Here is a 21,503-nt window from a genome sequence, read left to right on the forward strand (position 1 = left end):
TACTACATTGATCGACGTTAGGCCTAGTCAGGTGAGCTTTTGTTCTGTAGCTGTTGTTTGGTGTAGTTTCGATGATAGATAATCCCTTTTAGCTGTAGTTAGGGCATAAGTTAGAGAGACGCTAAAAAATGGAAATTGCTGACGTAGTGCGGAGGCGAGTGCAATTTACGTCGGCAATTTTTCGCCGAGGACTTATCGTCCGAATTTCGAGGGCTGAATATTTACTTTTAATTTTTAATTATTATTTACTTATTTTTTAATTTTATACAATTTTTTTATCAACAAAATACAAATCGATAAAACAATAAAATGCATAATATAGTATTCACAATTATGTCAATTTCTACAATTCATTACTGTAAAACAATATACAGTAATGCATCATTACTGTGAGATCACTAAATCGATAGCAAGTGTACATATACCATTTGCACCATACTGTACCATGTCATGCTGTTTTGTACCATTTCACTTCAGTAATGTCATGTCATACACCATGTCATAGAGTAAACTGTACTATGTCATAGCTGTACCATGCCATATAGTATATTGTACCATGTCATACAGTATATTGTACCATGTCATACAGTATAAAATGTTCTCCCAATTGAAATATTTTAACTGGTAAATTTGTTCATATAAAGCCAGCTAAGCATGCACAACGTGAGGTATTGCTTCTTTTGAGTTCAATGGCTTCAATAAACAACAAAACTGTACAACAATAACGATAGCCTAGTCCTGGACTGGAACAGTGAAATATGTTCACTATTGAAAGACGGCCTGCCAAGGCTACTTGGCCTAATAGGTGATTTTTCTTTCTACCAACACAAAAAAGTGCTGCTGTCATTTATTTTATATTGTTTTACTGTATATACCTATAACTGTACTATAACACTTTTTTTATGTTACTGTACAACTAAGCATCACTAGCTCACTACTATTAAGGTCACTACTTTTGTGTCACTGAATAGATGAGAAGCTATGCTACAGTACTGTACTGTAGTTTACAGTCTCAAGGCATTTCTATCTGCTTTTAAATTCAAGCAATTGAATGTAAAAAGATTTAAGGGAATTATCTCGGTATTTCTGTTCCATCTCCAGAGGCAAGATGACTTCTTTGTCTGACGATTTCCTAAATGCTGCATAGGAATTTGCTATGCAAACAAAAGCTAACATAAACTATTAAACTGGAAGCCAAAGGCAGGCCTACTGTACAGTACTAAGCTGACAGATTTTCTGAGAATTGCCTGAATGCTGACGGTACTGTAGGCCTGTCAGGAAAAATTTTGGTCCGGGGCCAAAATCGGTCCGCCGGATTTTTTTTGGGCTTTAAAATTACCTGCCAAATATAGTATAAGCCAAAATCGGTCCAGCGTCTATTTAATAGTTATAACTTGTATTTTTATAACGTTGTTCATATTTTTTTGTAATCAAATGAGAGATAAATATCTTATCTCTTATTATATAGCCTAATATGTTTTCATTCATTATTGAACAGTATGTGTCAAATCAGGTGAAATCATTGGTGAAAATTAAGTAAAGCTTCGAGCTCATCAGTAAACCCTTTCGTGTAAAAGTACAAAAAGAAGTTAAACGATGAATTGATGTGGTCTTAAATCGTGTTGGTCTGCTGTAGTTCATTTTTTACCATGTTTTGCTTTGGTTGTGTGTGCAGCTTAACGCCATGACGAAGTACATGTCAAGGAGGTATAAAAATATTTTTATACCTCCTTGGTACATGCATTCAATTCTGAGAATGCTTACTCCTTTATTTCATGTAAATTAGAACATCTATTATATGACCTAATACCCCACACAATAATAAGGAATATTTAAAAACTAATAAATCAGTCTTGTGTTTCATTTTAGGCTCAAACGTAGGCCTAACACGGCCGCCGAAAATTATGCACGCTGTGTTTATCACCTAGGCCTAGGAAATGCATTATCTGGTGGTTTGATAAAACACGAACCTCAAAAGCGTAACGAATCAGTCTATCACTGCAAAAGACTTTGCAAGTGTGGGAGAAGCATACAGTACTTTAATTCCTCCACTCCACGGGAGAAATAATCATATCCTACAAGCAGCAGACGAGTTACAAATAAAGTGGCCAGGCCGACGCGGACCAATTTTCTCTAAGCGGGACCGGTTTCAGCGGTTAAAATCAATCCGGAGGACCGATTTTAGTAGTCCGGAGGACCGATTTTAGTAGTCCGGCGGACCGATTTTGGGTGCCAAAATCTGTCCGCCAGACATTTTTTGGCCCAGACGAATTTTGGCGTGACAGGCCTATTAGTACTATACCTCAAAATTTAACAAATCTGAATGTTTTGTAAATAAGTAAAATATACAAATTATTAAAGAAAAATGACGGGACATTAACTATGAATCAATTATTAAATTAAAGAAGGCAGATTTCATTGGAGAATTTGACTACACTAAAATAATTTCAGAACAGTTTTGAGTATATACTCAATTACATTTTATTACTATCATCATCAATTTATTTTTTAATATCAGTCATACCATCCCATCAATAATAATTACCATAATATTTACTAAACTTTACAAAAAAACTTGGTGAATTTTTAACAAGTTGAAGATATGCAACTTATTTATTTTATTTTATTTATTTCAACAATATTTTACGAGGGTGGTCCATCCAGCCGGATCTGATCACTAGGGACCCTCAATACATAACACAAGTAACAAAGGAAATATAAATAGAAAAACAAAGAAATTAAAATGAAAAGAAAAATAAATAAAAAAAAATGTGTAAAAAAAAATAAATAAAAAATTTAAAAAAATAAAAAATAAAATAACTAAGTAACAAAGGAAAAGAAATTATTACATAAAACTATATTATATAAATAAAAATTTTAATTAAAATCAAATCAAACTTAACAGAAGGATACAGAACCACTTAATGTAGTTGCAGGATCTGTTATTGGAGAAAAAGTTGCCTGATTTTCATTTTTTAAACTTGTTTTATTTGTTTGGCCATTTATTTGCCTGACCTTGTATTTGTTTGGCCTGTATTATCACTTGTTAATTATACAGTACAAGAATAGAGACTATAATACAGTACTTTACTATTGACTACCAAAAGTGCCCTTAAATATTGACTACCAAAATAGGTAAATTGCATACAAACACAATAAATGCTTACAGTATGGTAGGGTGATTGTAAATTCCAGCACTTTATTTATCAGCTGATATCCAACTGTATTCTTCACCCTGTAACTTGTTGTTTTCAATAAATCTGACAATTGTTATTGGTAAATTATGTTACTAAAAATTAAGGCTTGGTAAATATGTACAGTATGTGGTTTATAATTTCCTACAGCATATTCATTTCCATTGTGCCTTAATTACTATGTTTTTGTTATCAGTATACAAAATTCCTTGAGAATTTCCTGTTTGGTAGAACTTTGCATAACCAACTATTTCTGTTGATGTTTGAATATGTTATTTATGTTATTTCTCTAAAAATAATTTATGATGATTGTAAGAAAAAGTATTTTCCACATTAGTAATAGGAGTATCACTATAAAGATAAAGATAAAGGTATGTTTGCAGAAGACACCAAGTTTTTTAGTACTGTCCGCGATCTCAAAGCATTGTATGAATGGAGTGAATGATGGCAGTTAAAATTCAACATTGATAAATGCAAGGTTATTCATTATTGCAAGTCAAATCCACAACATCAGTACATCATGTTATCATCGAATGGTGAAAACACTCTACCAACTACCGAAAAGGAAAAAGACCTGGGTGTGTTTTTTGACAAGTCACTAAAATTTTCATTTCATATAAATGAAGCAGTAAATAAGACAAACAGTCTTTGGGCTAGACAGCTCTTTTGCATTCTTCTGTACAAAAGTATCATTCGACCATATCTTGAATATGCCAGCTATGTATGGTATCCTATTCTAAAAGGGGACTCTGATAAGATCGAAAGAGTGTAGCATAGAACGACAAAAATTGTACAAAATCTTAGTGATAAAAGTTATGAACAGAGATTAAAGGAACTGGGACTACCTACATTAGATTTAAGAAAGAGAGCAGATATTCTCCAAGTATACAAAATAGTAAATGGCACTGATGATATTCAAGTTAGAACCTTCTTCAATATTATGGATTCCGACAGAACAAGGGGACATAAGTTTAATTAAGAAAGCCTCGAGCTCGTCTTAATGTTAGAAGTCACTCTTTCTGTGTGAGGGTTATAAACTTATGGAACAATCTCAACGACCAAACAATACATGCATGTAACTTCTCAACAAAGATGGGACAATGCAAAACAAATTTAGCTACCAATTTTAACAGAAAAAAAGTACAAATGGTGGGCGTTTAAAAAGCTAACACCTTATTTCAGAGCCCAAAGATTCAAGTAAGAAGAGTAAGAGCGTAGCAGATTCCATTTTTTCTGTCGCTGCAGCTTGGCACTGTCGCATGATGCTGTCACGTGCCGTGGTAGCATTCTGTGTATGTGTCAAGATTGTCTGACATATAGGCTAGTAAGTATATGTAGAACTAAGTAATCTAGATGCCAAGACAAAAAGTAAAGGAGACATACTTTAAATTTTAAAAAGTTCTGGATTCGAATAATTGATGTCACCTCCGGCATCATCAAATATAGTAGGCCTACTGTACATTGGGCTATCAAGTTGCCATTGTTTTAATTAACATACGGTAGGCCTACGGTAATAATAATTTATAAAATATTAATATTATATACATTGATCGGCCTACAGTAGGCTTACCTAGGCCTAGAAAGGAGGGTACCTACATTTTCAGTAGGTTTGGGCTAGCCTAAACAAGATTAAATTAAGGGCTTAGGCCATAGCCAGGGAATTAAAGTGTAGGCCTAGGCATAGGCCAGGGCCTACTACTACTAGGCCTACCTAGGCCTGGACTGATAGGTTAATGATTCAGAAGGCTGGGCTGTTTAGTTAAATTACGGTACGGTAATTATAGTTTACAATATATACATTTGTTGGAAATATAAATGTTGATAGTGTTGTGTACATTTATAATAAAACAATAAAACGTTAGCAAATGTACCTAGCTAGGGCCTAGGTCTATGTTATGCAGTACTGTAATTGTAGCATGAAAAAAGTTGGCAGTTTAAATCTGAAGATCTTTAAATTAAGTCAAGCTACAGAACATACAACAGACAATGCAATACTAATTCAATGACAATACTCACCCTCAGCTGGGCCAAGTCAATATCATCTAGACTTCGCATGGAAGCCATGTTTGTTTCGGGCAATAATTTTCCCCAAAACAAAGAGTGATTTTAATACATCCGTATTAAACGATCAGATGGATTTTTGAACAATTCAGCAGATAAATAACGAATCCGACACTTCATCAACAAAGTATGCTATTTTTCATTTGAATGCTTTACAAAATCGTGATTCACTTTCTACAAGTCTTCCACTTCCGGCCTATTGCCCATGGAAATCGCGCCCCCACACACTAATAAAAATGCAAAGATCTTATAAACACAAGATAGCGTTCTCCGCGATTTAGGCGTAACAAATAGAAGCGTCGGTCAAGGTTCAAAAGTTTCCCATTTAGCAAGAGGGCGTCATTCATGCGCTATTACCGAAGAGAAAAAGTAATAAGTTTTGGAAGAGGGCGTCCTATCTGTTTTATGACCACAAGACGAACGTCTATCAGTGTTTTGGACAAACTGTACATTTCTATTTGTTTCGTTTCATTCTATTTATTTGTGTTGGATTTTTTACAGTGTAAACACCAAGGATATCCCACGAAAGTCTAGAAGAAGACTTGAAGTGGGGTCCTTCTGGTGGTGATTGGGCAGTACATCCCCTACTCTTTTCCGATGAGTGTACTGCGGTCTTTAAATACACACGGCTTAAACGTGCCATCCGAAAGATGGTGCGGTAATGTAACTTATGTCAGCTCCAGCTCAACCACAAGGAGTGGCTGCGACAGGAATTGAACTGGGACCTGAGATCTCCACGGTTCAGAGCACACACAGTGGCTACCACCATATTATCCAGCTGAGCTATCTGCTCTCTTTTAATTGCTAACTTTATATATTGATGTGGTCTGGCTTGGCACAAAATATCTCGAAAGTGTTCCTGAGGAAGATTCCCCAAAAATATGACAGTTTAGGGGTTATAAATTTGAAACCCCTAAACTGGCTTTACTCGATTTTGGAGTCTACTAATATGTAGAAAATACATACTGTATACATTTTTTTTTCTCCCCGACGAATTTGTGGTGGGGGCCTGGCGTAATGTAATAGTAGAATCTACCTGACGTAATGTAATAGCAGAATCTACTGTCAACATTTTTAAAGGGATTCTTGGTTAAAAAAAAATAATCTCACTCGCACCACATTCCACCAAAGCGCTATGATCTTTAAGTTTGCACTCAACTGGAAGAAGACGTTGTTTGGCTTGACAGCATCGCAGAATGATAGTTAATATATTCATAAGCTATTTTCAAGCCGGCAAAAAATACTGAATATAGTATGCCTGCAAATAGAATTCAATCGGTGATACCTTTGGAAAAATAAAAAATGTAAACTCATGAATTCATTATATGATATGGGCTACAGATCATATGAATTTTTTTCACCCAAATTTCGGACCCAAAACACTTCCGATCACCATTCGAATACTCTTCCAACTTATGTTGCTGATTGATGATGTGAAGGAAGGAAGCTATTTGCCTTTGACTTCATGCCTATTTCTTTACAATGTCGACAAATCCTGTTTCGAATTGTGTCGGTTTACATAATTAGGCCGATTGAGATTACCTAAACTAATAATTATAAAATACAATTGTTTATTCTACAAAACGATCGATAGGCCTAAATAGCTATATATATTTTTTGTATGCAAATTTTTATACATAAGACAGTATCGCGTGGACTTTGCATATGATATGTTGTGGATCTACATCAATTGGATAATTAGACACCGAAAATGATGGATAAGTGTTAATAGCGCATATGAACCAGGTCTCTATCATTACTCTGCTATAAATGGGCAATGTATTTGAAAAAAATGACGCAATATCAACATCTTAAGTTTATGTTGCATTTATTATGTGAAACTTTTAAATTATATTGCTGGCTTTTTGCTCTATCATAGGCAGTATTAGTAATTGGCATACGTGATTGTACAAGTCCACGTAACAGGAGCAACAGAATACACTGGAGTGCGCACTCAAGTTCATCCCGTAACAGTTGCGTGTTCGTTGTGTACGAGTTTCTAATTAAGTCACTCCAGCACACATTTGCTCGTGAATGTAGTGTCGTGTAAATGTAGCTTCCCGTTCACTTTCTATGCAACCTGTTTAGAGACTGATCATCATTTATTCCGACTCGTTGATGGGTCACAGATGGTGTTTGGACGTTGCGTCAAACGAATAGGCTGTGTAGTTGTTGGAGTGATCTTCAAGTGTCCCTGATCGATAGCCTAGTTCCAGTACTGTTGGACGCCTTTTCTGGTAAGATCTGGACCTCTTCAGTTACAGTTTGTTTTATATTAAACTGCTGAGGTTTTTTTTTTTTTTGTTTTTTTTTTGTTTTTTTTTTTTTTAAGATTTTTCTTTTTTTTAAGAGTGAAGAATCCAAAATACAATTGTTTTTCAAATATTTATCGTGTTATGTGCAGAAATATGTATCGATGCTTCTTCACTAACTTCTGAAGTATTTGATTTGATTTTATATTTGTATATCAATATCGGAAATTATCATATTCACTTTATATTACAATCCAGTACTGTCTATTTTTATGTATTAACTCACGTCCAAATTTTATTCAGATTTGCGAATTTTTACATGTTCAGTTAATTTTGTTTGATCAGCATCATTTTGAGCAGAAATTAGCTAAATTTAGGCAAGTGTATAATTTACTTTATGATTATTAAAACTTAAAACCCATATTAATTATTAAGGTGACACATTTGGGACCAAAAAAGTGTTCCCTTAACTAATGTCCTGGATTGCTATTTCAAAGATATAATTTCCCTCATTTAGGCTGAATAAATTCCCCCTTAATAGGGGTGTCCCCTTAATAGGGATGTAGGCCTACACTTAATAGGCCTAATGGTGTCCAAAGTTTTATACTGTATAAACTGTATAAAAACATAGATTTAAAGCAAGGACTTATAAGTGTATACTTTAAAGTCCTTGAACTCTGATTGGCCCATTAGCATTGTTTTGTACATTGTTGCCATTCTGTATGGTACCATCTGAACGTTACTATTCATTTTTTATTGTTATTAATTACACCAACATATTTTGAACGATACCTTTTCTGTATGAATATTTTGTACTCGCTCTGCATAATTCAATCTACTTCAATTTACTTTACTGAACAATCACAAAACTTTGCGGCCAAATTTATAGGCCTATTTTGCCACATGCCTGTGAGGAGGTGTCGATTTGATTGAAAATGCTCGTTAACCTACAGAACTGTTCAATAATGAATTATCAATAATGTCAATTTAATGGAGTGTGCCAACATTACATTTACATCACACGTCGGCAAACAGCCAAAAGATTCACAAGTATAGTAGTTTTTTTGTAATCTACGGTATAAAATTTATCTTGGTCGTAAGGTACGTTAACATATGTTTAATAACAATAATTTTAAGTAATATAATTTAACCGATACACTTTCATTGGTATATTCGATAGGCCCATTTCCCATTAGTTGTTCATTATTTTAAATAGGCCTAATAGACGTCGTCGAGGCTTGCGTATACCTTGGGCCACTTCAACCAGCGTTTTGCGTCAAAATGCGTCATTACTTCGGAAAAGGGAAATTTATTTACTTCACCATACCGCCGTTAAGTTTATTTTCGATTTTACATAAAAATTACAACTTTTGCAGACGACCATAATTTGCATTCTGATATGTTTCAACAGCTATATAGCGGCTAATATAGACTTACGTAATTTGTTTTCCTTTATTGTTCTCTATACACATGCAGAATTCGAACTTAAAGCGATCTCTGCCAATAATTACGGTATGACTTCTTCTAAAACATCTGTTTAATAAATTAAGAAAATAGTAGGCCTATTTAGAGTTTTTGTCATAAAGTGTACGAATGCCTTTAATCGGAAAACGTCAGCAAGCAAATAGCTAAATTATATAGGCCTATATAACTATATAAAAATACAACGATGAGAGTCAAACAATTAAATAGTATTAATAAACTATAACCAAAATCCCAACCTAAATTATGATTACGTATTGACTTTACAATTGGATGGTAATCGATGACTTATTTCGGACTTTATCAGGAATAAAGTAAATGTTTTCTATGAAACATGTAATATTTTATTATGTAGGTCTATACATTTTGAATGAATATGTTACAGAAACGTTGTGTGCGTTTATAAACAGAAAACAAAATTGTTGTGTTTGATTTTCATCAACATACCTACACATTCTCTATCAATTATGCATAGAAGGCAAAATAACTGGAATTGTAAAGATCTAGTGAGCCGTTGGCACACGCATGTAAAGATGCAAATATATCAGAAAAGAATAAAAGTGCTGATTTTCAAGAAAACGAGTTAAAATTGTTAATACAATTTTGAGCTCTCTGGCATACTACTTTTTGGAACATGTCAATATTGCTTCTTGAACTTTTTTTTTCTTTTTTTGTATTTTAATAACCCATATTTTGTTTTAAATGTACCGGTAAATTTATCTTTAGTCTAATATGCCTGTTACCTTGCTATTATTATAAATGAGTTATGTTATTATAAACGAAATATAGGCCTAGCTTTTTTCTGTTTCTGCTTCAAGATACGTTCCCGTGGCTATCCAAATGCCTATCTTAACAATTAAAGCGTTGTTTATATGACATTTCTAATGCTTTTGTTTAGAACTGGTCTACACGACGAGACCTTATACAACAATACTAAAGCAGAATTATTCGCATATTTTTATACTGTTCCAATAAATATTAAACATATGTATGACCATAGCCATAAAAATAGCTTTACACAAAATATCAAACAAGAATAAAACTCACACTAATCCAAATAAACCAGAATGATAAAAATTTTGAAACCAAAATTCGTATGAAATTCCTTGGAACTTGTCTAAATTTGACAACTTGAATGCAAAGAATTCGCATTGACGATGTGTTTTAAAAAGAACACATTTGTCTAAATCTAGTACCTTATATCCCTTTTTTAGCAGAATGATAGATCAGTTTGAATTTCATTATAAAATAATGTTTGCAACAATAAATCGTACTTTAATAGAATACAAATAAGAACCGGAGCAATGAAGTCTTTTCCAGTCAAGTCTATCGATGAGAGTAGCATCCTGAAAAACAAGGCAATAGGCTATTTTTAAGTGCTGTCGATTCATAATGCATAATTTATTGGATTTGATATCCCATAGGATCTAAAATATTTTAAGTCGTGTGAAAAGGATTTAAATTCTAGGAGTACTGAAATTAATTAAGTTCAATTAAACACAAAATAAGATAATCATTTTTTCTACTTTTTTTAATTTTAATATTTGCGATTATTCTTAATTTGTAACACTGGTATAATTAGGCGGCACATTAGGTTCCAATGTGGAAAAATGCGAAATTTGACTACGACGTTATAGTAAATTATTAACTTTCTTCTTCCAAGATAATCAAAGAACTTCGCATTTAATCTTGTTCAATCGTCCTTTTATCAATTGTCTTAGTCCGTCTCTTGCAGTAGCGTACCGGTATATCTAGAGTTCTTGAAATGGAGGGGGAGGGGGCTGATGGGAGGGCGCGAAGGTGATGTGGGGAGAGGGGGGCTCGATGATCAGTTGAGGGGCGCTAATTCGCAAAATATGGCGATTTTAGGTGTTGTTTAAAATCATAATTTTATCCCTTGCTGTCTACCATCTGCAAATATTTTATTGTGAATCAGCTATTATTAATATTTTTTAATTGTACACAAACAACCTATTGAGTTTGGAATAAAACATTTCTTTATGCTGTTTGGCATATAGTACAATTTATTTATGAATAAGGACTTTGATTTTCTATCTACAGTTCTGCATAATTGTTCAATAATAAGTTGTTTTAATAAAACAGCCAGCTGTAGAAGATGGTTTGCTGTATTTTATTTTTTATCCTTCTTTGTTTACAAGTTGTATATTGTTTATATTTAATATTTATTTTTTTATTTAATATTTTCAGATACATATTTCACATCCGATCGCCATGGGTTGATACTCCTGTCTCTTATACACATCTAGATGTGTATAAGAGACAGGGTTCGGTACTAAAAACTGACCAATCAGAACAGTACCAGGAATACGCGCGTGTCCAACAAGCACACGTGTTGTCCCACAAACGCACGTGTTCGCGTATGTTTTAACCACTGAAATCATTGAGGCCGCACCTAGTTCAGACTAGGTGGATAAACCCGGCTCAACTCACCCGGTTTATCCACCTGCCAGTCTGAACTAGGTGGCATATCTCTAGTCGGGCTGTGTTCCTATAGTAACTAGGCCTGGCGCGCCACCGTGTTTAACTTTTCTAAGCCGGGCTTTAATCGTTCCAGGGGTGGGGGGGGGGTGTCTTGCATTGACTTCGGGTGACGAAATGACCAATCACCATTCAATTACATACGCTGTGAGCGAGCGAGCGTACGTTTCGCAAGCAATGTGTTGCGTTGCGTTGCCAAGTTTGCGACGTCGGTTCCCACTTGTGAGCCGCAAAACCCTCGCGTTGCGTCACTTTGCGTCGATACGTTGCGTCGATACGTTGCGTCTTCGTCGTTGCGTTGCGTCCTAGAGGGATCCAAGCTTAAGGGTCCGTCAGTTTTTTACATTACATGTCTAAACTTAATTGTAGGATTTACATCCTCGTTTTATACATTCTGGTTGGTAAATGGTAATCAATGGGGTAAAATACACGGTTAAAGCATGGCTAATTCCTCCATGGTTAAAGTATCAAACTTAATAATTAAGTTTGAAAAGTTGAATCATAGCCTGCGACCTTGAATTTTAGGATTTGGGTCAGTTTGGCATGGACAACAAAATTTTGATGAATATAACAATAATGACCATGATAATGATGCAGATGATGATACAATACTGATATAAATAATTAACCATTTTCCTATATCTTATATTATTTTAATATCATTTATAGTATTTGGTCTATATTTAGGCCAACATAATATGGACGGATACGCGCATTCTTATCTAATAATATAATACCCCTGAGTTTTCATATCTAATTTATAAACATTTTCGACAAGACGTAAATGTCATCCAGTTATTGCATATTTAAAACTCACAAATGTTTTACATGAATAAATGGCTCTGGACAATCAGAATTTCAATCCAAGAAAAATATTGCCAGAAATTTTATGACTAGTCTAATATCTTTGTACATGGACAAATCTATGGTAGATTTAGTTATAAATGATATTTTGATTGATTGACTTATTGATTGATTAATTTGATTATATAATTGATTGATCAGCTGATAAATTTGCTTGGGATTACTGATTGATTGGGTTGATTGATTGTTAGAGAATCAAAGGCAGATGTAATGGGGTTGGGGTGGGGTGTAGTCCACAATATCTCCCTTCACCCTAATAAGAAATAAGGGGAAAATAAAATTGCATTCAAATATAATGTTAGAGTTATATATACCGCAGTCCCAACCAGGTGGGAGTGAGGTAGTCTTGATCACTCCATCAGTGGTAGCACCAGGATTTGCCCGATGGGGGGTCCGATGTTCCCAACGGAAAAAAGGGGGAGTCGTTGAAAGTCTCTCTAAAGTGTTCCGGGGGAAAAGCCCCCGAAAAATATGATAATTTAGGGGTTTCAAAGGCATATTTAATCGATTTTGGTGTTTACTGATATGTAGAAAATACATATACTTTTTTTTTCTCTCCCCAACAAATTGTGGTTTTTCTCACCGCTTTCCATTGGTAAAGTTCCCTCCCCACGCTGCGAATAATATGATGAATGACTCATTTTTATCAAACAATATTCTAGATTATTTTAACCAAATAAATAATTTGTTTTTCTACGGAAATATTATTATACGGTCCATATGGTCAACTGTATCAGACATAATCATTAGATGTACTGTATGCTTGTTGATATTAAACTTATGGTATTATTCAGATTGTTTTCTTCAGATAATAATAAAGCAATATATATTTCTTTTATTTCACCAATATTTTTAGTCTGGTATATTAATATTTACATAATTTTGTGATATTGATTACTTTATCTGTTGAGAGTTTAATTGATTCTATTGTATAGGGACTGAAACATGAGAAAAAATATTGATATTGACCAGCTTAAAAATATTGCTGTGATTTATCTAATTAGAGGGCAGTAGATATTTTTTAGAAATACACTCAACAGATATTTCAGGAGTCTTATTCATTATGAAATACAAGTTTCTCTTAGATAGTGGATCTCTATTCTCTTATGACGATTATTCTGGGCCACTTCCTATTCTTTTTCCTGGTTCTTCTAAATGATAGAGGGAAAACAGAAATGAAATGGAAATGAAAGGAAAAAAATTATGATGAATAGAAACGGAGGGGAAACAGTGACGATGACATCAAGACTAGACTTGAAAAATGTAGTAGATTCCTCTTTTGGGAATTTGAAGCTACTATTAAGGAGTTATGGGACACTTTTTATACAAAGGAAATGAAGGAAAGTATACAGGTCTCCCTCTAAGTTAAGACCCCTCCAATTAAAGACCACCTCCAATTAATGACCACTTTTCTGTCATCCCATATTAACAAATGTCTTTTGTTTTTATTATTCTAATTAGAGATCGAAGCTCTAAGACCATGAAAATGCCGGTCCCAAAGTGGTCTTTTACTGGAGGGAGACCTGTACCAGGTTTGAAAGTTACAGTCAATCCCTACTTAGGGGTCAAGGAAAACATGTTTTGTTTTTTTTTTTTTGTTTTTTTTTTTGGTTTTGAGGTATTATTTTTTTGTAGGGGTTCTATTGTATACTGTCTGTGTTGAGAATGAATTTGAAAAATAAATACATTATTTGAATTGTTAACTTTATAATCATCAAAAGTATGCTTTTTAATAAAATTTCTTTATTAAATTTAAGTTAGTTGTTACTTGGCTTTTAATGTTAAATTAAATAAGATTTTCCCCACAATATAACAGACATAGATAATACTAACCCCATCGCATAGCATTGGCAGTACCTCATGCTACTTGGTGATTGGATTCAACACTAGTCACTAAGCCCAAGCTTGGTCTAGTGGTTAAGATACCAGGCTAGTTATCTGAAGATCATGGGTTCGATTCCCACCAGAATCACTTGTAAGATAAAACGTTAGGTAGGGCAAAAACATCATTCCTATAAATCTCCTGATGCAAAACCCACTTGAATAGATAATTCTGTTAATGTATTCTTTGCCTTAAATTATTTGGTGATTAATTTAAGGATTTTAGAAATAAAATACCTGTAATATTTCTTTATATTTGCTTTATTGGAAGAGGATTACTTTTGTTTTAAACATTTAAATAAGCAAATAAATGTGTTTTTTTTTATATTTAAGGCATTTTTTAACATTTTAAAATCAATGGAATTATTTTAAAATTGTATATAAGTAAAAATAAAACCCATGTTATCAGTTGGTGAATTACTACCATCAATATCACGTCTACAACTTTTGAACAGCATTGTTTAAAATCATAATTTTATCCCTTGCTGTCTACCATCTGCAAATATTTTATTGTGAATCAGCTATTATTAATATTTTTTAATTGTACACAAACAACCTATTGAGTTTGGAATAAAACATTTCTTTATGCTGTTTGGCATATAGTACAATTTATTTATGAATAAGGACTTTGATTTTCTATCTACAGTTCTGCATAATTGTTCAATAATAAGTTGTTTTAATAAAACAGCCAGCTGTAGAAGATGGTTTGCTGTATTTTATTTTTTATCCTTCTTTGTTTACAAGTTGTATATTGTTTATATTTAATATTTATTTTTTTATTTAATATTTTCAGATACATATTTCACATCCGATCGCCATGGGTTGATACTCGGTATCAAATAGCAAAATATGATTATAAATATTAAAACGCTTTTAAGAGAAAATCAGTTCTTTTATCAAAATAATTTCAGAATCTTTGAGTGGATGCATATGGTGCACGGTAGTAAGGTGTCAGGTTTCTAGTTGAATGATCATGGGTTCAAATCAGGATTGTAGATCTTTTTTCTTCATAATCTTTTGAAGAATATTTTGTCCAAGCAAGAATATTCAAAATTGAAGAGTGCCCCTTTTTGCTTAGGTGTATGGATGCCTGGTCAGATGTGAATGCTTAATGATTTTTTTTATTTGTGCTAAATATCCATGGATGTAGGCTAGGGGTGGGAGCAGGGGGTGCACCCCCTTTCCTCCCCCTCATGGCAACAAATTAATTCCACGAAGTGGGTTAAAATACTAAAAATTACCGTTAAGTTTTCATTCGAATAGGGATCATTTCCGCATTTTCAATTATTCGCTCCCCTAAAGCCAAAGCAGCCCGATATCATCCACAGCTTGGGAAGGCCCATAATCAACAATCCTTTTTTATTGTTGTGATAGACATTCCCAATGTGTGTATAGCACCCTAGTTTAGCCTGTTAGCTTTACCCTAGACTGGGTTTTATTTCTTAGCATTACATATTCCCCTGGTCCCTATATTTTGCGTATTATATAGTATTTCAATAATTCATTTTTGTTGATAAGTATTCTGTTCTAATTTTATAAGCAAATTAAACAAAATTTTACTACTTTTTGTGTAAAGTTGGTATTCGTTTATCGATTTAAAGAAGAGTATAATTCAGTTTAGGAATAAAAACATTTCTGAATAGAATGTACAATTTGGTAAAATGAACTTCATCTTCAATTGAACTTAAATTTCTGAGTTTATTACTAGGATGTGCACTAAGGAATATTATACATAAATAACTTAGGAATGAAGTCTTCCCTTCCCAATTTCTATGGGAAAAGGCTTTTCTATGGATCAGAGGAGATGCCAACCAAAGCTGACATGTGAATCTGTATCATCATTTAAATAATTTGGAATTTGGTTTTGATCTTCAGTAGGGGTGTCAGGTATACCATATTAATTTTTTATTATAAGAAATACATGATACTATCTGAGAAAAAACACCAATCAAAGTTTGCTGGCTTTAAACTTGTACTAACAAACTGGCTGCCAATAACGCTCTGTGTCCTTCAGAAATATTGCCTCTTTGTCACTCTTCAATTTCCAATATTTGCTCATAGAAAATAGTCTTCAAAAAGATTATGACCTGAGGAATAAAGATCTACAATCCTGAAATAACTAACAGTTGTTTTATTATATTTAATTTATTCCTGTTAGTCAATTTAATGATTGTATTATACAATCGCAATTGTTATAGATATGAAGCCATTTGTTGATATAGTTCATTTGTGGTAACCTATATTAAATGGTAATAAAGTACGATGAAATAGCACATTGAATTCTGCCTCTTCTATTGCATGCAAATCCAGCTCACCCACCTCTTTATTTACAATAAACTTAACGATTGTAGAAATTTTATTTCATTTAGTACGAACATTTGTTGTGGTTGTTTATTAGTTTGAAATGATTTTTTTCCGGCCTTGAGAGATTTATTACAAAAAATATATAAACAAAAAACTCTCCGGAGTTTTTTGTTTATATATATATATACTGTCTCTTATACACATCTAGATGTGTATAAGAGACAGCTCCATCAGTGGTAGCACCAGGATTTGCCCGATGGGGGGTCCGATGTTCCCAACGGAAAAAAGGGGGAGTCGTTGAAAGTCTCTCTAAAGTGTTCCGGGGGAAAAGCCCCCGAAAAATATGATAATTTAGGGGTTTCAAAGGCATATTTAATCGATTTTGGTGATTACTGATATGTAGAAAATACATATACTTTTTTTTTCTCTCCCCAACAAATTGTGGTTTTTCTCACCGCTTTCCATTGGTAAAGTTCCCTCCCCACGCTGCGAATAATATGATGATTGACTCATTTTTATCAAACAATATTCTAGATTATTTTAACCAAATAAATAATTTGTTTTTCTACGGAAATCTTATTATACGGTCCATATGGTCAACTGAAAACTCTAACCGCAGGGGTGGCGCCAGGATTTGCCCGACGGGGGGACGAGGTCCCCGACGGGGGGCCGGGGCCCCCGACGAGGTGTCAGGTTTCCCCGACGAAAGCAAAGTGGGCGTGGTCGAGCTTCGATTAAAAGACTTCAACAGTGGTCCTGGGGGCGAGGCCCCCGATAATTTCGACAATTTAGGGGTTTCAAAGACTTATTTAATCGATTTTAGAGTCTACTAATATGTAAATAATACATATAATATTTTTTCTCCCAGACGAATTGCGCCTTTTCTCCCCGACGGGGGAGGGGGGCAGCTCTCACCGAAACGGGATTCGAACCGAGAGCAGCTTAGCTTAGTTCTTGCTGGTCAGAGAGCAGCATAGCTTAATCGGCTAAACTGGTTGTGCCACTGTGTGTGCTCTGAACCGCGCAGATCTCATGGTGCTCAGTTCAATTCCCATCGCTGCTTTCCTTGTGTTTTAGCTGGAGGGCTGAAATACAAGTTCGAGTCTCCCGGTGTACCAACCATCACCAGAGGGATCTTCTTCGAACTTCCGTGGGTTATACTTGGTGATTACAACGAATATCGAAATCAAACTTATAATCCGAACCAGGGACATTTTGCTGTCTACGCTGACAACATAACTAACTGGCCCATTTAGGCATTTTTTTTAATTCAAATCCGATTAGAACATACATATAGGCCTACGTGTAAACAGGTAGGTAATTAATAACAGTGCTCGAATGGGAACATTATGTTACATTCTTATCTAGTATAGTTATGTTTTTTCCGATGCATGAAAAAGTCTCTTTAGCGGGATTCGATGACAATTATTATCATAATAATAATAATAATGAAAATATTAACAGACCAAATAATAATAAAACTTGTTTTAATTAATTTAATCATCTTTAATTAATAATATTTTTTAAATATTTAGGATATCTTTCGTTTGTAGGAATATGGGAGAAATGAAATATCCGTTTGTGAAATATAATCCATAAACTCTCCAAAGAATGTTGCATGTTTACAGTGTCATATGCATCTGTGCTAATCAATTCAGCTATCGATATTGTGAAAAATTGTGAAAAATCACAATCTTTGAGAGTTTAGGTAGCTAGATTGAGTTGAGGCCACTTTGGTTGCGAGTTTTTTAATTTCTTAAAACTATTTTTAATTCAGCAATAATAACGTATAGAAGTACCCACGACTGGCATTTCTTTTAAAACAACATTTTATGTGTTATGCCAATATGCAATACAACACATATGGATTATTGACTCATCGGCTGCTCTTGATATTGTAGGCAGTTATTCCAGTTATAGGTTTATCTGTAAAGCAATGAAAGATGATATTTATGATGAAATGCAAGATTTACAACCTCTTAGGGCCTACCTATGTGATACGTGTGTCTGTACTCTCTAACAGTGCCCAAGTTGATGTAGCCTAGACCATCACATAATTATGTGAAAGAGAGCAACAACAAATCCGAAATTCTAACAAATAAGGGTGTGATCGAGTCGACTGACAGAGTGGTGTTAAAGCAGGGACTCCGAAACATAGGCCGATACCCTTCTCGTCTATCTAGTTTTATAACCAAGCTTATTCTGAAAAGGAATATTAGGCTAACCTACTTTAAGTGTAAACAAATGATATCGTGTAAACTTTCAAGAACCTAGGACATCTTGCTAGAAAAACAGGGGGTTACCCGGTGTTTTGGTTTAGCCCCTACTCCAAGTATCCAATAGGTCATCATTAACGTAATAGGGCCTACTTGCATTCCGTTTACCTGAACCTATAAGATGTACATATAATAGTTTTAGAATTAACTTTAACCGGACACGTTATCGTAACCTTTTGTTGACTTTTATTTTTGCAGGAGTCTCACTCTTTACGTTATTTTATCCTCTGCTTATTTTGTCCAATTAGCGATGACTCATTACACTAAGCTGACATATATTACAAAATATTATTTATTTAATATGTATGTAATGTATATATACAATGTATATATCCATGAGATAAATTTATTTATTGTTATCGTAAATATTGTCAACGTTTAATTAAAAAAAATATCACCTCAACAGACTGCTTAAAACTTTAAAAAACCGGGGCTAAATATAATATATATACATACATACATACATACATAGAATAAAGAATAATGTTGATGCCAGAAAAAAGTAAATTAAGTATTAAGAAAGAGTATAGATATGGAAATAGTTACTATCACAGTAAGTAACTGGCCATCGGCTAGTACTGCTGCTGTATCCGACTCTCGGCAAAATCTTAATGAATGGCGGATATAATCTTAACAAATTAAGTATTGACTTTTGTAGTTGGTTTATATTACATTAATGTATTCTCGCATGTACGCGTCTCCTTTACCTGATTTATTCAGGTGTGTGCCAGTTTGTATTTATGTATCCTGAATTTTTTTGTACATCGGTGCATATTCAATACATTATCGATACTTTAGATGGCTTTGAAATTCTGAATTTTGGCTTGAGGGTGCAGAATATATAAACATGTATTTTGTCTGATTTATAATGCTTGACGTAAATAATGGGTGGCAAAAAAAAATATATTAGTTATCTTATTCGATTGATTCAGTATGAATTATATTTGCATAAGTTACTGGTAATTTCGACTGTCGGAAATATGTTTGATAATGTGCATTAAATCAAGTAATATAATTGCGTTTATGAAATCTTGTTAATAGTCGTTACCAAACATGCAAAATTCCTTCACGAACATGATTAAACTGATTCATTAATAATGTGATTTTATTTCTCCCTCTGTTTATTATAGCGTTACAACGTAATACTGAGAAATTCAAACAATAGACGTGTATTGTTTTATTTAATTATAGAATAGGCTTGGCCAGTGTTTAATTTATCAATTGACAATTAGAGATGTATTATAACATCTTTCATGGGATTTTAAGTGTGTATATATTGATTCGTTGTTGTTGCTGTCAGGTAGACAGTTTTTAAGATGCTGCTACACTTCGAGGCACATTCGAAATTGTAAAATCTACTTACAAGTACTAATTTTAAATTTAAATATACGTCAGTTAGTTTGAGTTACTCAAGATCGTTTAGAAATATGTACATTTCTTTACGTATGTTTGAAGTTTGATAATTAAATGAGCTTGCCCTTCATTACGATAAATGAAATAGGTACACTAACACATGAACATTGGTGACAATAGGTACGTTCCATTAAATTTAAACGTTATGGTAATAAGTACAATTAAGCAGTTTGAATACTATGGCATTATTTACTATATCATCTTATTCTTTGAACAAATTCATGGTCAGATAATTCGTACATAAAGCATTTGAAAATAAAATGACTTATTATGCCAGAACATGACGTTACCACCACGTGCCTATCCTAGTTGTTCCTGTGTATTTCCGAATCGTAGATTGGTAAAATAGACCAATATTGGGATGTTAATAGTAACGTTTTCAATTTTTAACAGACTTGTTTTCGTGATAGAGGATAATGGAAAAAGATGGTGATGCAAGTAACATGTTCAAATGGAAGGAAAACCCTGCCACGCTTCTCCCTTACACGCCACCCGATTGGGCATCACATTTGAATGGGTCTCCAACAGTAAGAATCAAGGTACGTGTCATAATATATATGCTTATGCTTATGTCACTCAGTTTTCTATTGTCTCTCTATTTATTTATTCATTTATTCCATTTATTTACCCAGAGCAAGCCCAAACAGTTAAAAAACTTATTTCCATGGGGCCCTGTAAATTATACGCTTATACGTAAAACCACAAAACACATCAAAGTAACACTCATGACATTTGAAAAATTTAACTAAAAGATATAGATTAGGTTATGGCCTAAGCCAGCTAACCATTGACGTTATAATAAATAGAACCATAAATACGTGCTAATAACTTAATTTCTGTTTAAATAACATTTGAAAAGGTGCTGCAACACTGTGTTTACATAATTTTATGATAATCCAACGACAGCGTTGGTCTGTGTTGGTTGTTGATACATTGCATTTTGTTTTCCTGTTCTCATAGATTCTGGGTTACGGTACTATTTATTTTGCTGTGTTGATGTTAATTGCATCTGACATTGATTTGTATGCAGTGGCGTATCTAGAAGTCTTGAAATAGGGTGCTGATGGGGGGGGGGGCGAAGGTGAAGTGGGGTGCTCGATGATCAGTTGAGGGGCGCTAATTCGCAAAATAAGGTGATTTTAGGTGATTTGTAACTACCTGGCATTGATTTTTGGGTGACGGCTGAGGGAGGGGGAAGGCGAGTCATTTTTGGAGGGGCGTGCGCCCCAACCCCTTGGATATGAAAATTTTACGTGATTAAAAGCTTTTTCGTTTTT

General features: G+C 33.9%; 2 protein-coding genes across 2 annotated transcripts in view; one reads left to right on the forward strand and one right to left on the reverse strand.

Annotated features, from left to right (window-relative positions):
- Positions 1-5,471, reverse strand: part of LOC117113675 (traf2 and NCK-interacting protein kinase-like) — a 51,755-nt gene extending 46,284 nt beyond the window's left edge. The window contains exon 1 of the mRNA XM_033257086.1: positions 5,211-5,471. Within this exon, the coding sequence (XP_033112977.1) occupies positions 5,211-5,258 (48 nt within the window). The 5' untranslated portion in view covers positions 5,259-5,471. The remainder of the gene's footprint in view (positions 1-5,210) is intronic.
- Positions 5,472-7,254: 1,783 nt separating this feature from the next.
- LOC117113667 (bifunctional D-cysteine desulfhydrase/1-aminocyclopropane-1-carboxylate deaminase, mitochondrial-like) overlaps positions 7,255-21,503 on the forward strand; it is a 37,092-nt gene continuing 22,843 nt past the window's right edge. The window contains exons 1-2 of the mRNA XM_033257074.1: positions 7,255-7,492; positions 20,620-20,765. Of these exons, the coding sequence (XP_033112965.1) occupies positions 20,643-20,765 (123 nt within the window). The 5' untranslated portion in view covers positions 7,255-7,492; positions 20,620-20,642. The remainder of the gene's footprint in view (positions 7,493-20,619; positions 20,766-21,503) is intronic.

The sequence above is a fragment of the Anneissia japonica genome, unplaced genomic scaffold, assembly GCF_011630105.1.
Source record: "Anneissia japonica isolate Jap-2015-1 unplaced genomic scaffold, ASM1163010v1 scaffold5623_len388731_cov182, whole genome shotgun sequence".
NCBI classification, from domain to species: Eukaryota; Metazoa; Echinodermata; class Crinoidea; order Comatulida; family Comatulidae; genus Anneissia; species Anneissia japonica.